Source organism: Natrix helvetica, assembly GCF_964273705.1.
Source record: "Natrix helvetica genome assembly, chromosome: 7".
Lineage (NCBI taxonomy): Eukaryota > Metazoa > Chordata > Lepidosauria > Squamata > Natricidae > Natrix > Natrix helvetica.
The window spans coordinates 26,065,990-26,088,368 of NC_138558.1; the positions used below are offsets into that span (position 1 = coordinate 26,065,990).

Sequence of the window (22,379 nt, forward strand, 5' to 3'; positions counted from 1 at the left end):
AATGTAAGTCTATTTGAACTCAATGAACCTAAGGCAGAGAAACTTGCAAACGATTGATACTTGCAAAGTTTTCCAAACTCCATGCATAACTTCAAATGACTAACAATGCATTGGATTATAAAGTACCCTGTTTCCTTGAAAATAATACCTCCCCGGATAATAAGCCCAATCGGGCTTTTGAGCGCATGCTCTAAAATAAGACTTCCCCCAAAATTAAGCCCTCCCCCAAAATATTGCAACACAGCAGCAGCCATGAGGTGACCACGCTTGCCACCTCCTGCACCTCAAAAATAATAAGACTTCCCCGAAAATAAGGCCAAGTGCTTATTTCAGGGGTCAAAAGGAAATAAGACCCTGTCTTATTTTGGGAAAACATGGTTGTCATCCAACTTTTCTGCCATATTCACATACCCTTTAAGAACAATAACTTTTTTCAAATTATTTCATATCAAATAATTATGCTTGCTTTCTTATTCATTAAAAGTCTCCAAGCAATCATTACATGTACTATAGTTTGCCTGTATGTACCAGGTTTTGTAACAACCTTTTCTGACACACAGATGAGAGATTTATCTCCACCTAGTCTGATAATAGCAAGTAATACTTGCTATTTTGTAATAAGTCATCCATGATAATTTCATTTACACTTAATGCATTATTTTAATATGATTGTTCATCCTTACAGATAGTTCTCCTTTTGTAACCACAAGTGGGACCAGAATTTTCATTGCTAAGCAAAACAGTTATTAAGCAAATAATGCACAATTGTACAATTTTTTTATCATAATTGTTAAGTAAACTTGTTAAGTGAATCAAGCAGTTGCTAAGGAAATTGTTTAGCAAATCTAGTTTCCTCCATTGACTTTACTTATTGCAAGCCAGTTGGGAAGGTTGCAAATGGCAATCAAAAAACCCAAAAATGTCAGTACCATCTTAACTACCTACTCTTTTTAATCACATGACCATAGGGTGCTTCAACAGACTCTAGTTTTTTCGGTGAAATTGTAACTTTGAACAGTCACTAAATGTAAGTTGAGGACTACCTGTATCTTAGATCTGTAGCTAATATTTTTTACTTTGGTGACTATTTATAGAAGTGATGTGGACTGCATCCTGGGGAATGTGGACAGCCTCTTGAACTACAATTTGTGAATTGCTGATGTATAGTTTGGATTATACAATAGTTCCTTGTAAGAATATAGTTTAGCAGGAATAAATCTAAGGGGTACTTTTGCTTCCTTGTCACTATTTCCTCTCAGCTGTATTACCTCTCTTCAGATGGGCTGTGCAGCTTCTAATCGGGTGGCTTTTTCTTTGCTTCTTCCTCTGTGAAATGCTGCAGATCTTGGTGAACAATCGCTTTAGTTCCAGATCTGCTGCATCAATGCCTTTATAATCACCTCATTAGACAGGGCCCTCCAGGTGAACTGCTTCAGGAAGTGAAGGATCTGAGACTCAGAGCTTCCTAGGATCGATTATCCACAGCTGAGAAAAGGGTAAAAATCTGCCTGAACCAATGAAGAGGGCCATATTGATAAATGTCACAATGCGTGAACAGAGATTATTGCTTTAGATTCTTCAGTGATTGAAGTTGTAGAAATACCAGGCTTAAAATGCAGTTAATTGGGTCATGGCCTAATGTGATTTTCTGTATGATTAATTTAAAAATTTGTAGGTGTCCATTTCCATCCCTGGTGATAAAATGTGCATTATGACATCACAATACAAGCCCTTCTGTTTAGTACTTGTATTGTAAACTTCACACAGAGGTAGTTAAGAAGAGAAGTTTACATCTCAAAGCTATAACATGAATTTTTGGCAACTAATTCATAAAGCATGCATCATGCTTGTAAGGTAACAGGAATGGTGCAGCATATTTTATTATGGTGGTTGGTGAATTCAAAACAAGGAGCTGTTATTATTTTCTATGATGCTCGGGTGAGGCAGAATGTAGGAGATAAAAGGGAAAAGAGAGAAAAAGATGATTTGGAAAGATACCTTTCCAGTTTGTAAATCCCTAAGCCATTAAATAAGCGTTAAAATTATTAACATCCAAATTCACCTTGAACACCAATTGTTGAAATGAAATGCAAATGCTCATTATTGCACACATTAAAACCATGATAAATAAAATTTTGAATTTGTGTGTGTGTGTGTGTCTTACCTTGTAGCAGCACTGTCTTTCTTATCTTCCGTGTTAGTTCCTTTTATATAACTTTTTCATACACTTTTCATATTTCCCCATTGCATACGTTGATCAACAAATAATTCTAGTGAAGATTTTTTTAAAAAACTGATTCATTGATTAAGAAATAACATGGGTGAGGATGGAGCTAAAGCTGGATTTTCTACTAGTTCAGTATCCTTACTACTATACATCACTGCTCTCCTTGAGATTCTATTTATCTATTACATATAATAGTTGGAGACTTATCTCTTATCCTAATTTAACATCAGAATAGCGTCTCACGAAAAGCTGCTTTTCACCAAGAGAACCTGGATTGATTAGATAATTGGGATGATAATTTTTCACAATATCTCCCACTTTCTTCTAAACAATATTTTAGCAGGATAAAAAATATAATCGTTGCATTAAACCCATTTATAGAACAAGAATGTTCAAATCTGGATCCAATCAATTATGATACTTGTCCGAGTTCTTAGCTTGAGATGCAAAATGTCAAACATAGTTAACAATTTTGTTGAGAATCAGTGTGGCGTAAAAGTTCAAGGAGTTGGACAAAGACTTTCAACTGTGAAAATACACTGGGTGACTTTGAATCAGCCCAACCTACCTCACAGAATTGTTTTGCATAGTTAAAATGAATATAGGTCTATATGAGCTGCCTTGAACTTCTGAAGGGCATAAATATATCAGATAATAATGAAATGGTCCATATTTATTTTGTATGCATAATATTGAAAGGGAGAACAATTAAACCGTATGTTTGTTGCTTTAATCCTTTATATCCAAATTCATGCATTTTCTATGAGCCTCCTATATCTTCCTCTCCTTTCCAACTTACACTCTGTGATACCCATGAAACAATCTGGTCTTTCTCTTCCTGCTAAATTTATTTCTTTAATGGCAGACAGCTCCAGTTTAGCTGCAGGGCAAAGGATGAGAGGTCACCTGATGACAGGTAGCCCCTCTCCCTGTTGGTCTGTTGCTGGAAGAAGTGGCAGCTTGTGGTTCCTTAGAGGCAATCTGGGGAAGGGAATGCTTTCAGCAAGAAAGGTATCACCTTGTAACCTTTGTGGCTGACTCACTTACCTGCCCTTTGACCCTTTCAGCTTCACTCCCTGAGGATTTGAGGACCCTCATCGAAGAGGCCAAGGAAATGAAGTGGCCCTTTGTGCCAGAAAGGTGGCAATACAAACAAGCCATAGACCTTGAAGACAAAACAAATTTGCAAGATATGATCAATGCAAGGCTGCATGAGTTACTGGTATGACACCAAAGACACCTGTCCTTGAAACCTGCACTAGCTCTTAAATTTACAGTGATCCAACAGATGGTAGCTTCCTTGTTTCACCGGTGACCCCTCCCCCCTACACCCCTATTTTTCACTGTTGCTTCTACCCCATGACAGTTGCTAGCCTGCTTCTATTCAAGTCAATAGTTAAATTGATTCCTGTTGTCATCGGAAGACATGGGGTCAGTGATTTGATTTTGTTCACATATTGCAAGATATGTAACCTGATCTGTAGTTTAGTATGCATTTTCATGTAAGCACAGGGTTCATGCACAAGGGGACTTCCTGCAGTAAAGAGATGAAAGAAGCCACTCACTCAAGTGCATCAGGTATACTTTGGAGTGAGCAAATAATAAACACAAATCTAACATTTTGTCTGTTAGCCTGATAAAGAATAATCTTATTCAGCCACATGAAGGTGAGCATAAAATGATTAAAAAATCAAATATGTGCCATTATGATTCTGGTTATCAAAGCAAATTGCAAGCAGATAAATCTCTTCTGAAATAATAGTTCCATGATAGTTACTTATAGCAATGATTAAAATGTCTAGTATTTTTCCCCTTCAGGTAAAAAAAATTATTCTAAATATTACCTGTTAGATAAAGATTGACATTAGTGGCTTGCCTAGCTTTATGTTGAGGGACAGCAAACTTGTTTTATTTGTTACATTATGATTATAATTTTGAAATGGGTATTTCCATTTGAAAACTTTTTTAGAAGCTACCTTTCTTCTCAAAGCTACTAGGTGATGGGTAACTGATTTTGAGTAATTGGGAAAACAAATCTGTATATTTCCTAAATTATTATTATTATTGCATTTTTAATCCCAGTATGCTTTTGGGTTACTTTGTCCTAGAGCAGTGATGGCGAACCTTTTTCTTACGGCTTGACAAAATTGCACGCGCATATGCTATCACGTGGGCACGCGTGCCCATTCAATCTCCCTGCCCAACTGCGCCTGTGCTGCCTACCCCCCCACACACACACACATCTGCGTGCAACCCCTCACCAGGCTCCAGAGGCTTTCCTGAAGCCGGGGAGGGCGAAAATGGCGTCACTGGACCTTCTGAAAGCCAGAAACGGATTGTTTGTGAACTTTTGGTTGGCCCATTGGGGCCGTTTTTCACCCTACCCAGGCTTCAGGAAAGCCTCCAGAGATTGGGGAGGATGAAAGACAGCCCCAATGGGCCAACCAGAAGTTCCAAACTTCCAGTTGTATGTTGGGGCCGTTTTTCGGCCTCCCCAGCCTCCAGAGGCTTTCCTGAAGCCTGGGGAGGGCAAAAATGGCCTCCCCTGGCCTTCTGGAAATCTGAAAAATCAGCTCTCGCCAAAGCTGATGGCTAACGTGCCCCCAAATGTGGCTCCACATGCCATCTGTGGCATACGTGCCATAGATTCACCATCCCAGTCCTAGGACTTGAGGATCAGATTTTAGGATGCCAACAAGTCAGTGCAAAAAAAAAAAAAAGCAGACTCATATTTCTTCTGCCTTACCCAAAATACAGTATTGGCTCTGAAAGGTGAATTAAGCCTCTTATAGAGGAAACATCTCATGCTGAAGAATGAAATCAAATCTATTCAAAGGGCAACATGTGACTTAAAGTTCTGTGAGTGTGCAATTAGCACCGGTAGGACCATTAACCAAACACCTTTTCCTACAGTGGAAAAACAGCCACAATTGGCAGCCAAAGAAACCCCAAGAAAGAGGCAGTTGCTTTAAGGTGAAAATATTTCATATACACCCACTCAGGCTCCAAATGATGCTTTGTATTTCACTTTAAATCACCTAAATATTCCTAATATCCAAAATTCGTCAGGCACCACAAATTGCCTGGACCAATTCTCTAATGAAACAACTCCACTTTTTGCTCACTTCTTTTTACTACATTTTAGGTAAATGCATAGAGATAAGATAGTCCTATTAGGCATACTCTGTTGGATTCCAAAATCTTTTATTTAGACCCTTCCCATCCAAGGCACCCAACTTCCTATTGTCAGCTTTTTCTGCTAAATTCTGCCTTTAAAATGTTGCTAAAAAGTATTTGCACGGATATGAATTTCCAAGCTTTATCCATGGGATTGTGGGCCATTAACCAGAAAAAATGTGTTCAAGTGGGTTAAAATAGAATACTGAATGTTGACATCATGCAGTGCTTGCCTGAGAGTTGTAACATTTAAAGTTCTATTGAGTCAGTACTAAGTCATTCTTCTCCCCCTCCATAAGCAAATGGGTTTAATTTCCGTGTGTGATGTAACTTACACGCCTTGACAGAGGAGGAGGGCTCAGTTGCTGTTTTACAAATTCCTGGCACTAAGTGGAGTTTCATTGTGATTCTGAATTTGTTTTGGCTATTTTCTACCTCTTCCCTCTCTCCCCTACCCTCTAACCCCCCCCCCCACCCAGCCCGTTCCTTTTTTCTTTTTCTTTTAACTTTTCTTTTCCTTTCTGGTGTGTGGCCTTAGACAGATATTTATGGTGGAGGCTGACCCTTTGACAATGCCCACAAAGCCCCTAGACTCAAAAGCATTTGTCTGCTCCCTCCTAGGAAAAACACCTGCAGTAAAAACCCCTGAGAAACCTGGATAGATAGCAGATTAATGTGGCTGTAATAGCAAAGCCATGTTTGCACACATTGTATTCTCACCCCAGGTAGATGAACCATTTCTGGGATGATACCAATTATTTATTGTTGAAACATCTGTTGATAACTGCAGCTGCCCCAGCAAAACAAAGCAGTTCTTGGGGTTGCAGGCTGCAGGTCTCTTGGCCCCAGGTCATGCTAGTTTCAAACTATTCACTCAAGTGTCCCAAAGTTTGTGAGTTACCCATCCTTTTCGTGGTTTCATCCTACCGTAAGACGTTATTTCCAAATACTGTAGTCCTTTCCGTGTGGGCTTTGAAGCATTATTTCAGTTTCATTGGTAATTTATATTCCAGCGCCCATTGTACTGCAGGAGAAAAGGGACACTTCTTTTTGTTTTCCTTTTAATCGTACTTTGACTGACATTTTGACCCATATTATTAGTATTAGTCAAGAAAGGCTTTTTCCTTTCCTGCTTTGCCTCCCCCATCCCCCCTTCCTTTTAAATAACTGAGGCATTATCAGATTTTCAGTTGAAATATATATATATATTTCAAAATTACAGCTAATTTTGAATTCATTTGACAGCTAAAAATGAATGTTTTAATGCTTTCATATGATTTGAGGAATTATTTTAATTTAACAGATTAACACAAATAACCCTTTGTTGGTATTGTTGGGAAAAACAGTTAACATATTATGTCTGGGTTTATTCTAAAGTGGTGAGTTTAGAATAAGCTCTCAACCAGAATGAACCAGTGTTTGTAAATGCTCCGGGATCCTTGAATGAAGTGTTTATTATTCTGGAAGGCCAGATTTTGTGGTCCTTATTCACAGCATGCAGCATCTTACTTCTTGAGTAGCTTCCCTGATCTCAAAGTATCTCTGTGAGAGCACTTGGGTCTCCTGTCTGAAAATTTGACTTAGCCTTGCATTGTTACAAGCCAACCTTTGTTTGCAGACCACTGCTTGGCTGAGTATGCAAAGCAATCAGGGCTGCTTACATCAGCCTTTTAAACAGTTCAGCTTGGCATTGGCTGCAGAATCCTATTGTACAAAACTAGCAGAATGAGAATGATCATAAAAGACACGGAGGAGCTGGCAGGGAGTGGAGAGAATCCCCATGTTGTTGTTTTTTTTTTTTACCAAACTTCAAAAATTGGTGGAGTGAGATGTTTACCCTGCAATATATATATATATTTTCTCCTCGTCATGATTTTCACTGTTGAACTTTTAGCTAGGAATTTGAAATGAAAAGAAGATATAGTAACTCTTAGCACAATTTTTCATGAATTCTTTAAGTAGTTTGGACGTAATTCTCATTCATTAATTTAAATTCAGAGTAATGCATCTGATCAATGTTTAATTGATTCAATAAAATGCAGAGAATATGGTCCCTCTGGACAATAAGAACACTTAATATTAAAGTTATTTGAATGGTTATTCCAAAAAAGCCCAAACATTTTGAATTTTAACTATCAACTTAGAATTTGTTCAGCATTGTTTTTATTCTTATTTGCTACAATTATTTATTTCAGTTGTTATTTTTGAATTCCTCCCTCCCCCTCTACTTTTTGCCTGTTTTTCCACTTCAGGAGATAATATCCACCAGGGCTAGCACAATCATATTTTTATTTTATTTATTTATTTATTCTGCCTTTATCTCCTGGCCTCAAAATTATGTAAATATGGTTCCCTCTTCCAGTTCTTTCCATAACAATTATGTTGTGTAGCTAGGTTGAAAGCTAATAGCTGCCCCAGGTAACCCAATTAACTTTTATTATTTAAGAAGAATTTGAACCTGATCTTTCTGAACTAAGTCTAATGCCTCAACCATTGTGCTATGCCTTGTCTCCATAGTAGAAGGTAAAAATAGTCACAAAATGGGGACAGCTCCCTCCAAAGGATAGGCCAAAAGAGACTTCATTGATGCCCCTATTTGGTAATGTAGATTTCTCATAGCCAAGTGTTGATTCTAGTTGAGTATTTTGTGATCACAAGCTACAGTTGCCAAAATAGAAATCAGCCTCATTCTTCATGCAGCTAAGCTACATGTACTGTGGTAGAATCTGCACACTTCTGAAAATAAGATTACTGAGACATTTTAAAAATATTTGGGATTTTCAATGTCATTAATTGAGATTCAAATTTATGTATTTCAAAATTTGAATTTAATGAGAGAACCAGCTTGCTCTTAATACTGCAATGCTATAAATTCCTAGAGGACTTGGTGTTGGTGATTCAGTCTCTAATGAGGAGCCATTATAACATACAGAATCAGAACCAGCAAATGACTTTAGGAGACATTGGTTCTGTTTGTATTTGTAATATTGCTAACAATCACTGGAGTAGGATTTTTTGAAGAAGTAGGAGTTTTTCTGGCAAATGCTTGATGTTGTAGCATTGGTCTTGAGGCTAGAAATGAAACTATGAATCCCATAAAACTGGAAAGATTTAAATCATTAAAATAAGGTAGTAGAATACAGGACATTCATCCTCTCTAAGCTTTTTAGAAAAAGCTCTTTGGGAAAACATTTTTTTCATCCCCAATTTGCCAACTTATCCAGATGCAAACATTTTAATTGCATATATAGTTCTGCAAATCTAATTCCATTTGCACCTTCTTCAGTTCTTTAGCCATGAAGTTCCTTTTGTGCCCTAAATTCAATTAATACACACATTGAACAGATGTTCAAGCAGAGTGCGTACTTATTCCTCTCTGTACCCATGATGAATACAAAAACTCCCCCCCCCCAAATCCATCCTCTTTTACATGTATTTTTTTTTAAGGTTGAGCTGTTTGCATTTACTGAAACAATGATTTCTACACTATATTTTGGTAAAAATACTGCAATTACAAATTTAAATTGATTTATTTGAAACTATACTAATTTGGTGGAGGTACATTATATGCATCTATATGTACCAGTCACTTTTTTATGGGGAGGCGGGAGATACTGGATTTGGTGTGGAATTGGAAACAAAACCAGCAACAAGATCAAAACTAGTTTTGCTTCAAAACTGGCAAAGAAATTACTGAGATTACATAGTGAATGGAAGCATTCAAATACAGAAGCGCTAGCACAACTATGCGCTCTGGACGATACCTTTGTAAAGGATAGTAGCTTGGTATCATTAACAGTACAAACTTATTTTGCCACAGCAGGTGGCAGCACCTGCCTGAACTTGGTAAACCTGAACAGAGTCAGACCTATTTATATTTAGATCAGAGACTACAAGAAATATCAAGGCTGTAAACTAGACTGGGGATTTGAAAAATCATGGAAGAAGCCAATAAGAAGCCACTTCTGTACTACTGCAAAGAAAATTTATGAAAATAACTCCAGGAGTTGAGCATAAATTGTAATCTATTATCTTAATGGGTTTTTAAAAACCTGTAACAGATCATTGCATAATGGCTTTCAAAAGTCATAATAATTGTATATGAAAATCATATAGAAACCAACTATTCTTACATATTACACATAAATGGAAGGAATAATATAAATCATGTATTTGATTATACTGATATAATGTATAAACATATAACATACATTTCCAAATGATCAGCATATTTTACCTTTTTTCTATTAGCATATTTATACATAGTCATTATTTGATTGTAACACAAGAAATGGGTTTTCTTTCAGTCACGATTACTGTTTTCTTTCAAAATTACTGGATTATAACTATAATAGTTTTAACTATGGCTAGAGAAAGTGAAAATGTGAAAAATAAATTTACAAAGAGGGATTGTTTTTTCCTAAACACTATTAAATCCAATCCCAGTTTATCGACCAAATTATCTAAAAGGGAAGTCTTCAATCTCTTCATTAGCCTTATATTCTTAAATTTTCTTGATCTGTGTGAATAGGAACATTTGAACTAGGGTACCATCCTTCCAGCTACATCATGCTATCAAAAAGAGAAGCTAGCTTTGCTATAACTCAACATTAATCTGTCAAAAAAGAAGATTCCAGAAGCACATAGAGTTTTTTAAGGAAATGATGGCAGACCAATAATTTATTACAGGCTTTGAGATCAACAGAATTGAATTGGACAGAATTTAGTGTCTCTGTGAGAAATAATTTTATTAGATCTCTGCCAATGATTTTGAGGGGAAGAAAAGCCTAATGCTTTATTAGGCTTCCAGTATGAATTCATTGTTACACTCTTCAATTGCTTCAGACTTGTCTCCAGAATTTGTCTGATTTTTTTTATGCCTGAATGTTTAAATATTTTTAAGAAGAAGTCTGACATCTATAATTTTTACAGTTTTCTTGTGGACTAAATGCTGTTGTATGATTCTATGGGCAATGAAATAGTCAAATATTTTATTATTGCATATCATTGAGAGAGACCAGAAAAGAGTTTTATAATATCAACAACTGATATCAAGCTAAATTTATCAGAGTGAAGTGCCACCTTACCATCAAGGAAAGGGAAAATAAAATAGACAATATTCTTGCCCTGTCTTGACTTTGCCCTATTTTATGTCAACTTGATTTTGAAGAGGGGTTACAAGAGGTTTCAGCTTTAAAGCAGAATGTTAAATTATGCAGCTGTCCAGCCTCCCAGAATAGGGAAACTTGGTATAGATTTTTTTCACAATGCTATTGAAGTGCTTATTTTCCTCCTGAAGAGACACAAACAGATGCAAACTTCTGTAAACACTTTAGAAATGAATTCAGTGAGTTTGGCCTCTCAGCGGTGCTCAATAGCTGACAGAAAAATGTCTAATTAGTGCAAGTGGAAATAATAGGGCCACTTGGATTCCTCCTACCCTTCTTCACATCTCCTTTTCCTAGGAACTCAAAGGCTCTTTTGTCTGGCAGGTCACCCTCTCCCATGCTTTTGTGTTTCAGTTTCTTAAAGGAAGGCAAGAACCAAAGGGAAAATATATATTAGGCAATGAAGGCAATACTTATACATATGGTAGATGCTGGAACACTGTGAAGAATTTATACCTAGGCCGTATCATTTTACAAGTGCTTCAAGAGGAGGAATTCCTCCCATAGTGGAAAGTATATGTTCCTGGGAAAAGGGAATCCTTTTCAATTGTCACACTTTATTTTGCTTTTAAAAATCCTCAAAATGAATCAGTTTTTTTATTGCCAAAATCATCTGAAGAGCAAACTTCAAAGTAATTAACACCCTGATCTTGTGAGTAAACATATACTCTGCATTCCCACTAGTACAATGCAGGAAAATTTCCCTCACTATAATGAAAGGGAATCAGCTTTCAACATTTCTTTATAAGGAGAAGAGACATGTGTTGAAATTCTCATGACTGGAAAAGAGTGTTCTTGCACTTATGTGAAGAGATGCTGTGCACGGTTCTTAGTTCTGATTAAAATTTCTAGGATACATTCTCCACAATTTAAGCCCCCTTGATTTTAGTGAGAACCAAACTTAACCTTTTTAGCTGTAGATTAACTTAATACCTAGGTTCACATTATGCTTAAACTGTATGGTGAGTTAGCTTAGCCTATGGTGTGAATTCAATCTCTAGTTTGTCAACCATATTTTATATTTTTGCATTATCTGTGAACCCAGCAACAGTGGCTTAATCAACAAAGTAAAGTAGTAGCGGCTTAGTACAATCTATATATTTGTTTACAGGATTAAGTTTCTCACCTAACTTTGGTTAACAAGCTGAGTGAACCTGAAAAATGTCATTGCGCACGAAAGGTAAAATATTATGCTGCTATACCAAAAGCGTACACCGTATTTTGTGAAGACTAATTTAAGTCCCTTTTCAACTTTTTCTATTCGTTTTCTGCATTGGATGAAATACTTCCCAACTTTGCCTTGGGAGTTTCTGCAGCTCAAGGGAAGTGTAAACATCTTTCAGAGAAATAAGTGAATGAATATTGCAGCTTGATACCTTCTCTATCTTCTGGTGAATGATGTATTTTATGAATCATCCTCTGCAAAGAGTTTCCTAGGGCAGCTTGTTCCTTATTCACATATTTTTGGTCCTCTTTTCAGGTTTGCTTAAAAACCTCCATTGTCAACAGAGACTATCTGACAGCAACAGCTATTGCATTTCTGGTTGACCGGTTTTTATATTGGGTTGATGGTTCCAGCCAGCTTCTTCAAATTGTCAAACGGCTGCATCAGTTTGAGCCTATGGTACCAATTGCCCCTCAGCTGGTTATCCGTCAGGCTCGCATCTCTGTGAATTCAGGTAATGAAATGCTGTCTGCAAGCCCCTTGACCCTTTCTCCATTTTCTTAGCCCAATTCCAATTAGAAGATACTCGACTTTCAAGAGGATACTTTGTCTCTTTCTGAAGGTGACATTTCTTTATGCCATGCACTTTGCCAACAACAAGTTTCTAATGGGGAAGAAAAACAGGAAAAAATTGTAAAAGAATGTGGAAAACACTAATTAGAGCTTTTGTTGCCTAAAGGCTGCTCCCTGCCAATTGTCCTCAACTTCCCTCGGGCTCACGAAGAAACTTTTACCTCAGAAAAATATTACTACCTTTTCAGGATGTTTCTGGGCCCATAACCTGTCAGAGAATTACATAGCAGGTGTCCAAATGGAACCAGAGACACTGACACAAACTTGTTTTATATAAATAAATATTTTATTTATACACTAAATTAGATAGTCAGGCAAACAGGAGCTTCATCAGGTATGTCAATACAGCAGGAGCATCATGAGGTAAATTGCAAAACACACAGACCAGAAAAAAAAAGACGGGAAACAAGGAAACTTCCTTTTCAGACCCACAGCAACCAATCACAGCACAGATTGCCTCACACAGGAGCTAGCAATCTACAATCAATTAACCACAACTGTGTTTTGGCTCACTGCACAATCTCACTGCTCCAGCTACTAAATTGAAAAATCATAGCATAAAAACTGAAGTAAAGTAAATTACTTATAAGTAACTCAAGAACAATACCGAGTAATGCAAGATAAATAGGGATAGGTCTGTTCATTCTTTTAATTCAATGTCCGTCAAAGTAGCATATCAAAATCATAAAACCTCAATAGAACAAAATATTTGTTTGGATGAATCTGATCCTATAAACACACAGACACACACACACACACAAAACTAAGCATTGTAAGGCTGTGCATTGTCTCATTGTTTAATATACTGTCTTCAATAGGGCTTAATCCCAAATAAATTGCAACTTTAGCTAACAGAATGAGACTGAGACCATCATATCAAGCAGTCTTTAACCAAGGTTGCTGCTTAGTCACAGCCTAATTTAAGGTGGGTCCTGATCATGATTACAAGACACTACAAACCAGGTTAACAAGTAGATCCCCGGATGCCATTTTTCCCTAAAGGGATTTAGTGTTATTTAAAAGAAAGCCTATAATTATGTCAAGCATGGTGAGAAATCATTACCCCAAAGTTGATTGCACGTGAAGTAATGCAGCTGTCTGTATTCACCCTGATGATCATTTCAACTAAAGCAGTGGTGTCCAACTCAAGTAATCATGGCGGAGTCATGTGACATATTGGGACTTTTTCCCCCCTTCGCTAAACCGGGGGTGGGAGTGACCAGTGTTTGTCGCATCCGGCCCATGGGCCAGGAGTTTGACAGCCCTGAACTAAAGGAACCTTACTCATGAAATGATATTGCCCTATCATGTTGATAATAACAAAAATATTTAATATTTCTAGGTAAATTATTGAAGGCTGAATATATTCTTAGCAGTCTTATTATTGACAATGGAGCAACAGGTAAATAAATTGTGGTTTTTAGACTTCTTTCCATTTTAATTGATATATTCCCGTTATTGCTAGTTATAGCTTTCACTGGGATATGCAAATAATTTTGGATGCGTGTTCCTTAAGTTATAAATTAATTCGTTGGGAGAAAAACTTCATTTTGGTTTTACTTCTTCAATTTTTCATGTTTCACCTTGCATGTTAGGTCTATTGGGAACCAATTTTAATGTATCGTCATTTTTTTAAATAGCTCACTGAAGAACTGTAGTGTGTGTGTGTGTGTGTGTGTGTGTGTGTGTGTGTGTTAATTAACGAGTCTTTGTATAAGCAACTACCATTGTAGTTATCCAATGATAAATATGTCATAAAATAAAATATAAATAATGTATTTATGTCTTTGAAAGTCTCCCAGAGCTTAAGTTACAAAACAACTAGCTGTAAAACAAGGATTGTTAATTTCAACCAAGTGTTAAATTCTGGTCTTCCTATTATTATTCCTCATCTTTAAAGCTCTGAATGATATTTTACTGATCTTTTCCTTTCGATTTTTAGGAGTATGGAAGTACTGCAAAGAAAGTGATCGTATTCTTGTTCAATCTGTCTGTATACAGATCAGAGGACAGATTCTACAGAAACTGGGTAGGTTTGTTACATAAATTCAAGAATCTCACTTTCTATGCTGTTCTGAAGCTATAACTTTGGAATAGATTGCATAGTAATTGTTTCATGTGGACAAATTTGGTGGAAAACCCAATCTATAAAAATAAATGAGATAATTTGCACATAATAACACTAATAACAAAACATCAATGATCTCCTGAGAGCCAGTTAATGTAGTGATTAAAGATATTGGATTAGTAGCTAGGAGAGTAGAGTTCTAATCTTACCTTAGGTACCAAAGTCAACTGGATGATTTTGAGCAGGGCTGTCAAACTTGTTTCCCGCAGGCTGGATGTGTCACCTGCTGGCCACGCCCATACCCGGTTTAGCGAAGGGGGGGGAGTCATGATACATCACATGACTATGCAAGTTTGATACCCCTGATTTTGAACCTGTCATTCCCTATCAGGTGGAGGAGGTAGGCAATTGCAAACTATCTACAGTTGCCAATAAAACGTCATGGATACCATATCATTGCCAGGCCTCAGGACTGACTTGAAGGCACCAATATGGATATTCATTCAGAAACAAAATAATCTTAAATGTTACTTAAAGTAAACGTTTTTCATACTAAAAAATATTTCTTAACAAAAATATGAAGTTTTGGTATAGTTTCTAATACATAGTTTGTTCTGCATTATGTTGACATATAATTGCTGTCTTTTAATATAGAGATAAAAATAGATGTACATATTAATATAAATATATAAATATTTAATATTTAAACATATAAATATGAATTCGTAGGCTTTCTTGATAAGTGGTAACAAATACATTATTAATAAATACTCATTGACGGTATTTGTTCCTATCATGAAATGTTCAACCCTTGTCATTATCAGAATTTGTGAACTGGCTCCAAAATTCATCACTAGCAAAACTCTTTCTGAAAAATAAAACAAACGTTTTAAAAATGAACATTTGTTTGTGTGTGTTGTATTTTAGGGATGTGGTATGAAGCAGCAGAGTTGATTTGGGCCTCAATTTTGGGTTATTTTACGCTTCCCCAGCCAGATAAGAAGGTAATAAATGTATTTTTTGGCACCTTGAATATTTCCTACTCAGTTATGCCTCATGTTTGAGCACTTTGTGTGCTTATTAGAAGCTCATATTAAAAATGGACATGTTGAACACTGATTGTATACATTCAAATGACTACAAAGAAACAGACTGCTTCATAAAAAATGTTTATTTTGAAGTGGCAAAATTCCATGTTCTCTGAAGCCCCTTGGTACTTGAGCCATTGGCATCTAAGGGGCAATTTTGTCTTTCTTTTCTGATCTTAAAAAGTGGAATAGCTTGAAGTGAGAAGTTTTGAGACTCTGGTTTATATAGATGCATGTATCTAAGAAAGAAATAGAATTCCTAGAAGAATGTGGACACTTTATGCTTTCTCTCTCATGGATTCATTGACACAGGCAGGCCTATATGCCACCACCACATAAAAATATGATTCTGCAGCTTATACCTTAAAGCAATTTAGTTTAAGATGAAGGATAATTAATTGATGGCAAATTTAATTTTGAACAGGAACAGTGTGAACATTTAATTAGAGGTAAATTAATTGAAGAGAAATTACTGATTTTGGAATAATTGAAGCATAGCAGGTGATTTGGATGGGGAATTAATTGTGAAATTTAAATATATTTTCTTATTTCTATATTTGCATCTGCAATATGAGTTAGTTTATTAGTGTTCTTCAGGTCGCTACTACTCTTGAAAAAATATTGATATATCTAATTAATCTTGAGTTGTTTCAGCAGGCATAAAACCTGTAAGTACCTAATATCACTGTTCTCTTATTATTTACTAGTGTCTACAGAGTTCATCTTGTTCAACTACTGTACTTCATATTGTCCAGATTTATTGTAATCTTCATGATCAGATCTGCTCACAAATGGAAAAATATAGATTGTTGCAAATCTGTTGCAACAAAAAAGTAAATTTTCTTCAGAAATATATAGTTTAAAATTTCCTGACTGGTGAAAAAAAAGTTGATTTTCCCTGTCCCACTAGAATTAGGTAGATAAAGAGCCTTAGATGTCATTTTTTCTTTCTTCTGACATGTTTGAAATAGCTTAAAATAGAAACAAACTCCAAATAAATATATAAATATATATCGTTGTTCATATGTGTTCTTTTTTAGGGAATAGCTACCTCACTGGGTATTTTGGCAGACATCTTTATATCCATGAGTGAAGAAGATTACATCAGATTTAAAAACAATTCACAGCTTGGCTTGGTAACTATTTTTACAGCAGAGATGAACCTGCTTTAAGTAATTTTCATACATACATACTTTTTGGAGCAAGCATTGTGCAGAGTACAGAAAAGGAATATACCAGGGGTGGCGAACACGCGGCTCGCGAGCCGCATGCGGCTCGCGGCCAAAATAAATGAGGCTCTTTGCCTCTTACCATTATTTAGTATACTGTGGCTCGGATCGCGCGCTAAACCCGGAAGTACGGTCGACGCGACGACGCTTGCCTGCGCTCTGAGCTGGTGGAGCGCAGGCAAGCGTCGTCGCGTCGACCGTACTTCCGGGTTTATCTCAACAGCGCCCTCTGCTGCGCCCAAAAAAATAATGCTTCAAAGTCTAGCACAGTTGCTGCAGGATTCTGGTGAGGTTCTAATGATTGCTCAAATTAATAATAATGGTTGCATATTGAAGCTCTGGGTTCAGGAGCAGCAGAGTTTTAAATAGGAGAAAACATTTAATTGAATTTCCATGGTTAGTATATTTCCCAAAATTCTACGAGTGTTTTTCTCACAGCCTGTAATTATAATAGATATCAAAGATAATCCAAACTCATATATATATTATAATACATATATTAGGTTAAAGGAAGATAATATTAGGACCAGGCTTTACCCATGTATAGGTTGTACTTGATTTACAATCACAATCTCGTCACTGAGCAAAGCAGTCATTAAGTGAGATATGTGACTGCTTTGTTTAATGACTGCAAGTGTGGCATTCCTGGTTGTGGTCATCAAGTAATCTTGTAGGTTGTTAGGTGGACAGAGATTCCACTTATTTATGGATTTAAAAGTTATACAGCAGCTCTAATGGGTTTATAAAAATTTATAACAAAAAACACCTGACTGAGCATGTTATATTATGTGTTTAATATATTATTGTTAAAATTATATGCTTTTGTGTGAGTGTTTGTCTGTTTTGGCAGGTCACTGCGTGGTGTGGCTCTCTGACTCTCACAGTTTAAAATTTTGGCTCTTTTTGTCGAACTTGTTCGCCACCCCTGGAATATACAATATAAACCAAAAGAATTGAACAAGAAAAAAGAAAAGTAAACCTAGCTAATACTAATATATATCAACATCATTCATCATAACGCTTTATAGCTGTCTTCCCTTGCTAACCATTCTTGTTTCTGCCGCATCCATATAGTTCACATATTTAGCCTTTTGTCCTTTCTCACCTTCCTTTTCAAGACTTTCAGTAACTCCATCCCCATCCTCTCCATCCTCTCAACCCATTCACCTGTTTCATATATTTGTTTTGTATTTGAAGTTCATCATTTTCAATGTTTGACCCATCTTTTTTTTTACATCATTTATTGATGTTTGTATTCAAGTCACATTTGTGCATCACTCATTCATTCATGGCCATGTGTTGTATAGCTTATTTATCTGCATGTACTCAACTCTCCCTTCTGTACAACAAAGTAGGCAAGCTGTTACTCTAGCTATTTTTCACTTATTTCAACCAGCAACACAGTACCCACTCTCTTTCTACAAACATTTTCATTATTCAAAATCCATTCATTTTTTCATTTATTTTAAATATTATGTAAAAAGAACAAATACTTGCTCCAGTTATTACCAGTTATGTATACTTTACAATTGATCCCTCCATTTTCTAATTCAAATGCAAGTACATTTAATAAATTTACTTTTGTAATCTATATTTCTAATTGCATCAGACAGACTTACATTACATTCGCTACAAATTATTTGGACTGTCAGGAATCCACAGGATATTTTTTGTTTACTGATACACAGATACATTAATGTATCATCCAGCATACTATCACCATTCCTTATTTATTTGACCAAGTATACATTAAGCCAATAAGATGATATTACACACATTTGTATTATTTCAGTTTGCTATTGAACCATTCTGTAAGAATTCCATTTATCATTACACATGTTATCATTACACATGCTATCATATACTGCTTTTGGCACATTTATCAATCTTTAGCTTCTTATTTATTAAAAATAGTTTGTCATTCAAGCCTATTCTTTTTATCATACACTGTCTCTGAATCAAGAGATGCAATTGAGTCTATGTCATATAAAATGCATTTAAACCGTCAAAACAAGTATCTTTCAATGTCCATTTTCTTTTTGTTATTTTATTAGAACCTTCTTAAAGAATTCGATCATCGTTTACTTTCAGCTGCCGAAGCTTGCAAGCTGGCTGCAGTCTTGAGTCAGTTCACACCATTGTTTGTGCTCACTGCAGTTGTAAGTACCATGTTCATCATTCCTATTTTCTTCCACTCTGAAAACTCTTTACAGTGGTCTTTGTCAACTACTGATATAATATGATCCTAACATTATTAATCTTGCTTTACTTGATGCTGGAGTAGAAAATGTGGTTTCTTTCACATTTCAAGGCTATAATTTCCATATGTAATTTATTCATTCATTCATTCATCACATGTTTACATCACGAATCATACCTAAGTGACTCTGGGTAACTAACAACATTGGTTGAGTTAATTTGGATGTTTTGTATCTTTCATTTGGATGTTTTATCTGTTTCTGTTGTAATTATACCCATTCTTGCTTGAGACTGATTATATTCTTTTAATGCTTTGAAGGTGTTTTTATTGTATTCCTCTAAGCTCCCCCATTTTCTACAATGATGAGTAGTGATTTAAAATGTTATGCTAAATAAATGTTTGTTTAATTAAACTAATAATAATATTTCACTAAAGGTAGAAACTATAATCAACTGAAAATTGAATAAAACAATTCTGATTACATGTTGGAATAGATTTTTAAGACATTTGACACCTATATTGACCCACAAATTTGACAAATCCTATTCATTCCCACTATACTTATTTTTCAGAATATCCGGGGAATGTGTTTGCTAACTTACAGCTGTTCAAGTGCATGTCCTCCAGAAAAGCAAGCATTTTATTTATCACAAGCAAAGGAATCCTTTGAAATTGGTTTATTGAGCAAGAAGGACAAAGAACTGGTCACCAGCAAACAGGAGCTTCACAGTTTTATCAAAGCGGCTTTCTCCCTTGCCAAAGTACACCAGCGGCTGTATGGAGAAAGCAAGGGCCTTAATCAGGTGAATCAGTTGTGCCAGGAAGCTTTGGAGAAGCTTTATGCTTACGGTTATTCACTTCAAAATGAAGAGCAGGAAAAAGAACTGCTTGCTAAAGACATTATGTCCCTGGTCATGTCGGTTAAAGAACAATTGCAAGTGCAAAATTTTCCTAATTCAGATGCCAAATCCTACATTCCTGATAGCTATAAAACGGATGTCAAAAAACAGGTTCTGAATTGTGATTTGAGCTTTGTGGAGGCTCTCAGAATGTATTTTCAGCATCATGAATCAGTCTGTGATGTTTTTGAAAGTACTTGCAGAAACTATAAAATGAGACCAGGAAAAGGGAAGGCAAGAGCCTGTATAACAACTTTGAAGACCGAAACCAGAAATATGGATACCATATGTGCTACTGAAGCAAATTCTCATTATGAAAATCAGAGTGTAGCAATCCCAGTTTCACAGAAAGCAAGGAAAAGTCACGATGGCCTTAAAGACCAAATGGGAAAGAAAATTTCTCACATTGTTACAAGGACGGTTTCTCTTGATGAACAGACAGAAAGTGAAACTTCTGATAATCAAAAGAAAGCTGGTGAGATTTCAGTTGATTCCCAAAGTGGGAATAAAGTCTTTAGTGAACAGGGAACTTGGAGCAAATTGTCCAGATCAAGCTCTAATACTAGTTGGGAAGAAATTGTCAATAATAAAAAAGATCTACCCCAAGATAAGGTGCAGAAGGCAAAGAATACTATGGAGTTGCCTGAAGATATTGAAAAGAAAATTCAAGAGAGTGATCTTTGTTTATTAACTAATAAAATACACAAAATCACACTTCAACACTCTCAAAACGACACAGGTTCTTTAAAGCATCCCTTTCCAAAAAGCATCCCTTTCACTAATACACCAAAAGAATTGGACCCAAATTTAAGTAAGAAACATATGGAGGCAGGAGTGGATGCTTCAAAACAGTCACCCAGCAGAGCTAGTAGCAGCAGCTCCAAACAAGATAAAGTAATGAGTTTTACATCTGAAAAAGATCCTTTGGGAATAATTTCTTCAGGGAAGGTTTCCAGAACCAAGGACAGCAGCAATGTTACTATTTCTAGTATTGGAAAAGGAAGCATCGAAGACAATGCAAACCATACACGAGATTCAGGCCCAATAAGTAGAAATCATTGGCAAATAGTTGACTTAGAAGGAGAAACAGAAGATGGGACGGAAGATTCACTAATGAATCCAGATCTACCCAGTGAACAGAGAGTACCTGTTTTTATAAGAAACAATGTATTTAAAGCTGAATGTGACCCTTTTGTACAAAATTGGATCAACCAATCTGCCAATATGACATTAACAGGATGCTCCTCTAAAATATCTGAAGTTAAAACACAAGCAGAAGATGACTGGGAACTGGTTTCTGATGATAGAAGAGAGTTAACAGACCATCATACTAATGAAAGTATAATAAAAGATCCACAAAATTACAGGACTGAGTCCCCAAGTGATTCATTAGGATCGGGCAACAAGCAGGTTTCAAATCATTCTAGTGACTGTGCTACAACTGAAGAAGATGAAGGCGAAAATGTGAGAGGCATTTTAAACAGCAGCCACAGCTCAAGCTCTCTGAAATCATGGTACAAAGGACCCAGTTTTTCCAGTAGTTTTTCTGAACTGGGAAGTTCTCCCTTAATGAATTCTAGCGGAAGCTCTTTTTCCTTTATTAGCATGGTCAAAGAACAAATGCAACAAGCTCGTACTCTGAGTAATGATGATTATAACAAGCTGTTTTCAGGTGTTGAACATTCTTGGCTAGTTGAGAGAATGAAGAATACAGGGGTCTTTAAACCAAACCTCCTTCATAAAACACACCGTAAGTCACATTTTCTAAACTATTATCTTTGCTCCAGGAATTTTGATCCCCATAAATCTATGCTATTTTCAGAGACAGAAGTTGTTTGCATCCTGGCATTTTCATACTGATTTATAAATTTGGACCATTTGACTCATGGTAGGGTTACCAGCTCATCCACCCTGTTTGGGATCAGAAGCTCAGTAGGACTGGCTGCTATTGCCATCAGTGAGCACTATGCTTATTTGTTTTACATATGTACCACCAAATTTTGAGGGATAAATATCAGTCAATATTGTCTAGCCTCATTCTGAATTTGTATTTCTTCGTTTTCTCCAATTTATATCTTAATGCATGAATATCAAAATCCGGGATATATCTTCTACTACAACTGTCTGTACCAGAGCAAATGTGGTAACAGCCTGCATATTATGTCAAACCAATCACATAATTATTTGGAGGGAATGATGCAATTAACGCTATTCTCTCCATGCTACCACATAAAATGCCATTAGGCTATTCCTTTCTTTTTTCTTCCTCAAAGCTGCAACTGACCACACGTACAGAAGTTCTGTGACTGCTGGAGTCAGATGGTTGTATAGAATCTTGTAGTCCATTGCTGGAAAGAGGGTAGTACAGTGAAGGGCATAATACTCGCCCTATGGCTGTATTGAAGCTAATTAAAACACACAAGCTTCATACCCTGCCGATGCGAATTTCATCAAAATGTTGATGTGAAATTGAATAAAATTTATTTTTCATTCAAAAATAAAGGGGAAAAAATGAGGCTGCAAAA

At 36.2% G+C, this 22,379-nt stretch overlaps 1 protein-coding gene across 2 annotated transcripts in view; it reads left to right on the forward strand.

Annotated features, from left to right (window-relative positions):
• Positions 1-22,379, forward strand: part of ALPK1 (alpha kinase 1) — a 55,970-nt gene that overhangs the window by 27,888 nt on the left and 5,703 nt on the right. For both annotated transcript variants that reach the window (XM_081960232.1, XM_081960233.1), the window contains exons 3-10: positions 3,295-3,449; positions 12,053-12,251; positions 13,713-13,772; positions 14,313-14,399; positions 15,366-15,442; positions 16,567-16,662; positions 18,810-18,914; positions 19,528-21,604. In XM_081960232.1, coding sequence (XP_081816358.1) covers positions 3,295-3,449; positions 12,053-12,251; positions 13,713-13,772; positions 14,313-14,399; positions 15,366-15,442; positions 16,567-16,662; positions 18,810-18,914; positions 19,528-21,604 — 2,856 coding nt within the window. The remainder of the gene's footprint in view (positions 1-3,294; positions 3,450-12,052; positions 12,252-13,712; positions 13,773-14,312; positions 14,400-15,365; positions 15,443-16,566; positions 16,663-18,809; positions 18,915-19,527; positions 21,605-22,379) is intronic.